Genomic DNA, 9,888 nt, shown 5'->3' with positions numbered 1-9,888 from the left:
AGGGTATGGGACAAAAACAACAACATTTTTTAATTACCTCCAAAAAAATCGAAAGAGCAATTAATTTGTCTAAACTTTTTTTTTGGAGCATTTATCAACAATTTAGCCAGTCGATATATGCCGTATCTTGACCATACGCCGCCACACTCGAGCAAATGATAAGATTGCACCATAAATAAACAAATGCCTGTGAATGAAGGCGAGAGAGAACTAAAAAGAATTCAAGGGATAGAGCAGAAGACGGCCAAAAGAAAAGCTTTCAAATGCATTCGTTTTTCATTCAGTGAATTCTTAAAAGCCGAAAAGAGTACAACGGGCGGGCGTTCTGTGGAATACACCCCATAGAAAATATTTGCACCCATACACCTGAATAAATATCGCGGCGCAAAACAAGCAAACATAAGCGAAGTCAAGTGATACGATAAAGAAAACAAGAAAAACAGAAACAAGTGTCAATTTTTAAACATTTTTTTTTGTTTGTTTTGAAACATTATTGGAGGAAGGCCAAAAATTAGATCAACAACAAATTGACCATAGAACTCGATTGCGAAATTCAAAAAATACTTTCCGCCGCATTATGTCCCATAGAGATCCGGCAACTATTATCACTAAACAGCATTGCGGGCAAATCATAAAGAATTACAACAAATGCCATAAAAAAGATTTCAAAATGTTAAGCTATGCCGTTGCATCGGCGGAAGAGGCTAAAGGGTTTTTGGGTGAATATTTCCGCTTAGCCATTATGTGCTGGGAACCCACACAATCGGAGAATGAAGAGGTGAGAATGCCTAAAGCTGTGAACATTGAAACAAAATTAAAGCATATTATAAGGCTTCCCCTTAAAAATTCAAATGATTTTGTAGTTACCACATGAGGAGGCTTTACAGGCAGACGAAAATTTCAATCATGAGATAACTGAGGAAAATGCTTTGAAAACCGATGATGCTACATTATTGAAATTTTTCATCAAAAAGCTGCCTTTGGTCCATGAAGAACACGAAAAGGTTGTTATATTTCGCAAAGAAGGTCGTTTGTATAGCACGCTGTTAGCAGAATTGCTAGAATATTGTGAGTATTGTGTGCTAAAATAACTATCATCTAAGCAAGTAAAAGAAATATTCATTATAAACATAGCTCTCAGCATGGAGTTTGTCAAATAACCCGGGTTTCACAACAAACAAACAAAAACCACATAAATATTGGGTTGCCCAAAAAGTAATTGCGGATTTTTTAAAAGAAAGTAAATGCGTTTTTGATAAAACTTAGAATGAACTTTAATCAAATATACGTTTTTTACACTTTTTTTCTAAAGCAAGCTAAAAGTAATAGCTGATAACTGACAGAAGAAAGAATGCAATTACAGAGTCACAAGCTGTGAAAAAATTTGTCAACGCCGACTATATGAAAAATCCGTAATTACTTTTTGGGCAACCCAATACATAGCTCTCAGCATGGAGTTCGTCAAATAACCCGGGTTTCACAACAAACAAACAAAAACCACATAAAAAGTTCCGTTTATAAAATGCAAATTTGCCCATGAATATTCCACTAAGGAACAGGAGCTCTCTCACATAACAATGCGTGCTGTCCGATTCAATTCAATGGGGGGCTCCTTTTAATAGCAGAGTCCATACGGCATGCTGCAGTGCGACACCTCTTTGGGGAGAAGTTTATACCTGGCTGCCATAGTATTTTATTAATGGCATTGTTGCTCAAAAATGTCGCCAGCATTAGGAGGGGATAACCATCGCTGAAAATTTTTCTGATATCCTCGTCAGGAATCGAAACCAGCCACTCAGTGTCATAGGCGGACATGCTAACCTCTGCGCTACGCTGGCCTTATTCCGTTTCAAACATCTCCAAATATTAATCTGCGACCCTACAAAGTTGGCAACCTTCAGTCTGTCAGCACCGATTAAACCTGTGATCTGTCATGACGCACACAATGACTGAGATGTCTATTTTGTAGCCAATGACAGCTATGCGGTAGACCTCTTCAAGTCTAGATGAGGCCACTTAGTTTTGGAATACTCACAGCTCCCTGTTTGTGACGCATCAATCATTCGTTGTTCTTCGGGCCTGGTCTTGAAAACTTAGCTCACATGTCGCTAGAGGCATACCCACAGAATCCAGTAACCCTGAAATGTGCAGAGTAGTTCCTAGTCTTGCAAGCTCGTCCGCTTTACAATTCACGGGGATATCTCTGTGGCCCTGTGCCCAGAACAGGTGAATTTTGAACTGTTCAGCCACCTCGTTGATCAGAGATCAGTGACAGTCGAGGGCGGTTTGGGATGTCTGGCTGTCCGTCCACATTATATCTTAGCCATTCCATCACTGCCTTAATTGCAAGCATCTCCGCTTGATACACACTGTAGTGGTCGGGTAACCTTTCCGATATGACCAGTTCTAGATCTTTAGAGTACACCCCAAAGCCAACCTGGCCATTTAGTTTGGAACCATCGGTATAAAGTCTGTCTAACTTCTGCTACCAGGGATATCGTAGTTCCTTCCAATCGGTTCTATCAGGAATAGTGGTACAGTAGTTTTTATCAAAAAGCGGCTCAGGTAGGGTGTTATCCACACTGCCTGGAACATCGGATATTGTATTAAGGGTAACACAGTGTCCCTAGCCGCCACTTGACCAAAATGAGAAAGCTCCCTTAACCTCACAGCAGTGGTCTCTGCAATTTGGGTAGCCACAGTGTCCAGAGGCATTAGATGTAGCATTAAATTCAATGCATCAGATGGTGTCGTCCTCAAGGCGGCTGTGATGCACAAAGAAGCCATCCTTTGGATCTGGTTAAGTATTGAGCAGTAGGTGGACTTTTGAAGGTAGAGTATCTCCAAGGGACTTTTGCAATAGCACCGGGATGATGAGTCCGGTCTGGCCGATATAAATGGCTGAAAAGTGGGAATAGCCCACACTATGCTCTTTGGCAATGCCATTGCTAGAGTGATTTGTAAATGCTGATCCAATGGGTATTACGATTTTGATCTCTGGCATCTTCCTGACTACATGGGAAAAGAGTCTCCATTTGTGGTTCTATCTTCTCTTTGTTGGGTAAGTTCCTTCTTCCTCACTTATCACAGAGCTTGGGGTTCTGGAATCCTTAGAGAGCACTTTTCGCAGCCTATCAGTGCATCATTAGTGTTTTTCAATTCTCGGCTTTATTTTGCCCAGGGTCCCTTGAATCTACTAGAATCTATAACATTCGTCCCAGCCCTCTGCGGTGTTCTCTCTCTCTCTCTCTTCGCCTTCCTGAGTACCTTCAATTCCCGTTTTCCACCACGATTGGCTAGTATTACAAGGTTTATCCTTTCCGGGCAAATGCTAATTTTGCCCATAAACATTCTACTAAGGAACAGGGACAAACTTCTCACATATCAATGAGTGCAGTCCGATTCAAGTTTTAATCTCAATGATAAGGGCCTCCTTTTTAAAGCCGAGTCCGAACGGCGTGCCGCAGTGCGACATCTCTTTGTAGAGAAGTTTTACATGGAATAGTAGCACATAAATTTATCCAGCATTAGGAGGGGATAACCGCCGTTGAAAATTTTTTCTTTTACTTGTTTGGTTAATTTTTTTAGTTATTTGTTATTCTTATATTCCCTAGAACGGAATTAGAAATTATTTCGAAATAATTGATTATTTACAAGTTAATCTTTTTCCTTAAACTTTCAGCTCCTCACCTATGGTGTCCCAAAGTCTACTTGAGCTCATCACATCTTTTGGTTTTGGAAGATCTCGACGAACTGGGCTACCATTCGTTGACCAACAAAGAAACTCTAAAAGTTGAGGAAATGTTACCCATACTCAAAGGATTAGCTGCAATGCATGCCTCAAGTATACTCTACGAATTGTATGATAAATCCATAGAAGATAACTACGCAGAATGTCTGAAAGAGATAACAGTGCATCCAGATATACCATGGTTCCAAGTTGGTCTCAAAGCTTTGTTAGAGGTTGCCAAAATTCATCCGCGATATCAGGCGGAGGAATCACAAAAATTCATTGAACAAGAGTTGCCTTACCATTTGAGATCGTTATATTTCATGGTAAATCCTTCGCCAAAATATCGCAATGTGGTGTGCCACCGCGACTCATGGGGTGGCAATATTTTCATAAACTCCGAGGACAGTGAAGCTTCCGCTATTTTTGTGGATTTTCAGACCTGCCGTTATTGTCCACCCATTATCGATGTCATATTTACTTTATTCCTAAATCTATCCAAAGAAGAACGTGTGGCGAAGGAAAAGTCATACTTGGAGTACTACTGGCAGCAATTGCAGTTTTACACCAAGAGTGACAAAGAGTCGGATGTATGTTTGGGTCTTAATGAAACCGATTTCTGGGAATCCTATGAAGAGTTCAAGCTGATTGGTTATGTATATCGCGCCTTGGCTAAGTCAATTTTAGAAGTTCCAACAGAAATGGTCGACGAGAACTATAAAAATGTTGATAGAACTGAGCCGTTGTTGAGTTACTTGGAGGACAATGAGGAATTTCAGGAAATAATGTTTGAATGCGTAGAAGACATTGTAGAGGCTGTGGTTGAAATGTCTCTCATGAGTTAGAATGTCCAAATAAAGTTGTTATTCGAATTGATGTCATGGAATATTTTGGGAGAATTTTGAATTGGTTCAAAGCCTAAGTAAGTAGGTAAAGGAACAGGGGCAAACTTCTCACCCATCAATGAGTGCAGTCCGATTCAAGTTTAAGCTCAATGATAAGGGGACTCCCTTTTTTTTTGGCCGAGGTCGAATGGTGTGCCGCAGTGCGACACCTCTTTGGAGAGAAGTTTTACATGGCATATTACCTCACAAATCTTGCCGGCATTAGGAGGGGAAAGCCACAGCTGAAAAATTTTTCTGATGGTCTCGCCTGGATTTGAACCCAGACGGTCAGCGTCATAAGCGGACATGCTACCCTCTGCGCCACGGTGGCCGTTAGGTAGGTGACATTACTTAAATTGACGCAAGGTCAATAAAATCAACCCGATACAAATGTTCGGCTAAAAATGCAAAATTTGTTTATCTTAGATAGGAAATCAGCCCAAGAAAAACCCTGGATGAACGGGGGAGATTGGTAAAGAGGTTCAAAGTGCAAATTTTGCCCATGAACATTCCACTAAGGAACAGGGGCATACTTCTCACCTATCAATGAGTGCAGTCCGATTCAAGTTTAAGCTCAATGATAAGGGGCCTCCCTTTTATAGTCGAGTCCGAACGGCGTGCGGCAGTGCGATACCTCTTTGGAAAGAAGTTTTACATGGCAAAGTACCTCACATATCTTGCCAGCATTAGGAGGGGAAAACCACCGCTGAACATTTTTTCTGATGGTCTCGCCAGGATTCGAACTCAGGCGTTCAGAGTCATAGGCGGACATGCTTACCTCTGCGCTACGGTGGCCGTACGGTGAAGAGGTCCACAGTCTTTTTAACAGAGCACGTCGTAGTTTGGTGGACTGCTGTGTGGAAAAAGTGCAACATAAAGACCATACAGCAGGTTCAGAAACATGTTGTCTTGGCATAGACGGAGCGATGGGTACCTCGCCGACTGGGGCACTGGAGACTATTCTAAATATCCGACCCATTGACATTCAGATTAAGTGTGAAGCAGCCACTGCGGCTATGAGAGGCGATGGAAGAATGAATTGAGGATGGGAGCAGCTCATACAATCGCTGTATAATCGAGGAGACGATAGGGAACCTGGAAGAAAGAGGGTTTCCCATCGGATACTTGAGATTAAACTTAAGGTCGAGTGCGAGGCACTGCAGCCATCGGCACAGTCTTTGATTGACGGTACCCAAGCATTGCTCTATGGTATATAATGTTAAACGGATGGACGAAAGCTGGAGGACGGAGCGGGCCTGGAGTGTAAGAAGATTAACACCTTATCTTGCAGAGAACTCTTCAACAGAGCAAAGCCACAAGAGCACCATACGATTGGGGCATCTATAAGGCTGAGCTAAGAAAATATAAGGGCGAACTTAGAAAGGCTCAGAACAAATCCTGGGTAGAGCTCCGTACAGAGGCCTCTACGCTAAGGAAGATTCTATGCTCGAAACCTATTTCGGTGGGGTATACTCTGAAGACAGAGGATATATGGACAATGTCTAGTGAGGAAACACCAGAACTACTCGTTGATACAGATTTCCCGAGAAATTCTCCAACGGACAACGTGGCGCCAAAGAGGTTGTCACTGATATGCATTCGCGGGAGGCGATTAGGGAAATTGTGTCTGAGTCGACAATCCATTGAGCGATTAGAAGTTTCGACTCCTTTAAGTCGCCAAGCCTTGATGATGAATTACCGGTTAAATTACAAGCTGTGTCTGAATGACTGGTTCCCTGGCTAAGGGAGCTATACTCTGCTTGTATCAGAATGTTATATATACCTGTGGGATGGAGGGAAAGTCATTTTCATTCCAAAACTAGGAAAACCCTACCACAAGAAGGCCAAAGATTTTCGTCCTATTAGTTTGTCATCCTTTATTTTGAATACTCTTGAGAGTTGATAGAAACATATCTTAGGGCAAAAATCCCTGGAGATCACCTGTCGCGGCAGCAGCATGCATACAGTAAGGGCAAATCCACTGAAACAGACCTTCACAACCTAGTCGGCTACATAAATGGTTCTCTCGCTGTCACGGAATACAGTAATAATATACATATAGTAATAGTAGCATTTCTTGACATTGAAGGTGCTTCAAATAATGTTAAACGGACGTCAATCATGAAGGAATTGAAGTTTCTAGCCATCAACTCTACCGTAAGAAAGTTTAGTAATAACTTACTTACTAAAAGATGCATTGCAGCAGGCTTGGGATCTGTGGATCTAAAAAGGTGGGTCAGCAGAGGAACTCCTCAAGGAGGTGTACCGTCTCCTATACTTTGTAATATAGCCATTAACAATAGATTGGGTTGTCCAAAAAGTAATTGCTGATTTTTTAGAAGAAAGTAAATGCATTTTTAATAAAACTTAGAATGAACTTTAATCAAATATACTTTTCTTACACTTTATTTCTAAAGCAAGCTAAAAGTAACAGCTGATAACTGACAGAAGAAAGAATGTAATTACAGAGTCACAAGCTGTGAAAAAAATTGTCAACGCCGACTATATGAAAAATCCGCAATTACTTTTTGGGCAACCCAATATTATTGACTCTGGAAAGAAAAGGTGTAAAAGTGGTCGCGTATGCTGTCGACGTGGCAATTGCGGTTAGGGGAAGTTTCCCAACGCTCTAAGAGATATACTTCAGAAAGCTCTACGTGCAACAGCAAAGTGGGCTACCGAAAGTGGTCTAGGAATAAATCCGTGCAAGGCAGAAGTAGTTCTTATCAGCAGGAGATACAAGTTGCCTATAGTGGAACCTGTCTCTTTGGGAGGAGAGAATGTTCCATTTACAGAAAGCCCAAAATACCTGGGGGTTTTGCTGGACACGAAATTGAACTTCAAATCTAACATTTTGAAGGGCACGAAAGGCAAATCTTGCCCTATACACCTGCAAGAGAGCCATTGGCAAAAGTTGGGGGTTTAGACCGTGTGTCATGCATTGGCTATATACTGCAGTTGTCAGACCAGTAATGCTATATGGTGTTGTGGTCTGGTGGATGGCGCTTCAAAAGTCCACCTACTGCTCTATACTTAACCGGATCCAAAGGATGGCTTGTTTGTGCATCACAGCAGCACTGAGGACGACATCATCTGATGCATTGAATTGAATGCAACATCTTATGCCTCTGGATATTTTGGCTACCCAAATTGCAGTGACCACTGCCGTGCGGCTAAGGGTGCTTTCTCATTGGTCTTGTGGCGCGGCTATGGACATTGTGTTATGCTTGATACAATATTCGATGTTCCAGACAGTGTGGATTACACCCTACCTGGCCCGCTTTTTGATAAAAAGTTCTTTACCACTATTCCTGATAGAACCGATCGTAGTTCCACGATATCCCTGGTAACAGAAGTTACATACATTCTATACGGATGGTTTCAAACTAAACGACCAGGTGGGCTTCGGTGTGTACTGTAAAGATCTAGAACGGGACAAAGGTTAACCGACCACTGCAGTGTGTATTAAGCGGAGATCCATGCAATTAAGGAAGTGGTGGAGTGGCTAAGATATAATGTCATTACTACGATTGGTGTAAATTTCTTCTTCAGAAAGCCAGGCAGCCATTAAATTCCCGGAGAACGTATATCTGAACACAAAAAGCGCCCTCGACTGTCTCAGATCTCTCAACGAAAAAAGGCGAACAGTTCAAAATTAGGAATTAAGGATTTTGTAAGTAGCACGGAATTCTTAACTTAGATTTTCTTTTTTGGGGATACGGAATTCCTAACTTAGATTTTCTTTTTTGAGCATACTTTTTTTTTAGATTTTCCTAGAATTCCTATAAAATGAGTTAATAGTTGACAAATTGATGAATTTTTACATATAACCACCCATAGAATGTTTGGCATACACTTTATTTGCTTTTGTAATAGTAGTCCTTTAGTATCAATTCCATCATATCATCTATGCATTCCAGCATATAATCTCTAAACTTTGCATCGATTTTTACTAATTCCAATACTTCATCAGTACGATCCACATTAGTGTAACGATGGAAATCATCTGGACGATTTAATTTCATATCCTTCAAATAGTCACCGGGTACTCGTAGAATTGTGGCCGCTATACAATTGTACAAGGCACCAAATAGAGCCAAGTCATTGAGGGAGTTTTTGAATTGCTCGTATGACATGAAATCCGAGGCCTTCAAGGACATCTGAGTCAACTCATCCGAGAACTGCTGATAGTACAACTCATGACATTCATTTTCCATAGCCCTACGATCCTGGGGACGAACATTAATGTAGAGAGTCATAAGTACATCTATGGCTGCCGGTGAGTAGCGACATAATTGAAAGTCCACAAAGGCTGCGCCTTTCTCGTATGGTTGATCTTTGGCAAAGAACACATTACCACCCCAAACGTCTCGATGACAGAAAACATTGTGGTATTTGTTGGAGGGATTCACCATTTCGTAGACTGTATCCAAAATAGCAGGCAAACGTGATTTGATGAAGTTTTGCAAAGGTTCAGCCTGATAGAGGGGGTGTTTGAGGGCCACTGCCAAAACGGCCTATGAAGAAGAAACAAAATTCCTTAATTCAAAGGAATGGATAAAAGAATACTTCACTATCTTACCTTTATACCTGCTGTATACCATACAACCTTTGGCGAAACTGTCACCTCATACAACACATCCTTTAGCTTTTCTCCAATCTTCAGGTTATTTTTTTGCTCATATCCCACACTGCAGGCGTGCATGCTGGCCAATCCTTTGAGTATTGAACCTATCTGAGGTTTAGTCAGAAACACTGATGAATCTTTGAGTGGCTCATAGCCTAGATCTATAATATTTTGCATAACAAAAAGATCTTCCTTCACCAGATAACACTGGGCACACCAGATATTAGGAGCTGAAAATACATGAGTTAGAGGTCTTCTACAATATTTACTGGTATCGTATTTAGTCTGTGGCTTGTACTCACTCAACCTTTTCAATTCATTCAGTAGGTTTTGGTACAGTGTCGACTCCTTTTTCAACATGCCCGAACGTTCAATGAAATCTGACATATCAGGATTCTGATAGGGTCTGGTCTTTACAAATAACCGTAAGTGTTTGAGTTCAGTTTCCTTGAAAGAGATGAATTTTATTATTTTATCAATGGTCCTTAATAGAAATCAGTTGGTTAAGAGCTCCATTAGTTTTGAGATAAAGCGAAGAATAATACTGGCAAACAGATGCTACTTTGGACTGAGTAAGCAGTTTAAGAACAGGTGGCCACCTCTCGTCAGACGAAGATTACACTATACAAGACACTGATACTACCCGG

General features: G+C 41.2%; 2 protein-coding genes across 2 annotated transcripts; one reads left to right on the top strand and one right to left on the bottom strand.

The window, feature by feature from the left end:
* The first annotated feature begins 285 nt into the window (after positions 1-285).
* On the top strand, positions 286-4,616 carry LOC106081210 (uncharacterized). Its single transcript, XM_013243019.2, has 3 exons — positions 286-778; positions 864-1,068; positions 3,683-4,616. Exons 1-3 carry the CDS (start codon positions 578-580, stop codon positions 4,573-4,575), a joined length of 1,299 nt encoding a protein of 432 aa, XP_013098473.1. The 5' UTR covers positions 286-577; the 3' UTR covers positions 4,576-4,616.
* Positions 4,617-8,427: 3,811 nt separating this feature from the next.
* Positions 8,428-9,686, bottom strand: LOC106081220 (uncharacterized). Its single transcript, XM_013243036.2, has 3 exons — positions 9,544-9,686; positions 9,197-9,471; positions 8,428-9,131 (listed from the first exon to the last, which is right to left on the bottom strand). The coding sequence occupies exons 1-3, from the start codon at positions 9,626-9,628 to the stop codon at positions 8,472-8,474; spliced, it is 1,020 nt and encodes a 339-aa protein (XP_013098490.2). The 5' UTR covers positions 9,629-9,686; the 3' UTR covers positions 8,428-8,471.
* Between the last annotated feature and the right edge of the window lie 202 nt (positions 9,687-9,888).

The sequence above is a fragment of the Stomoxys calcitrans genome, chromosome 3, assembly GCF_963082655.1.
Source record: "Stomoxys calcitrans chromosome 3, idStoCalc2.1, whole genome shotgun sequence".
Lineage (NCBI taxonomy): Eukaryota > Metazoa > Arthropoda > Insecta > Diptera > Muscidae > Stomoxys > Stomoxys calcitrans.
This window is presented reverse-complemented; position numbering and strand designations above follow the sequence as displayed.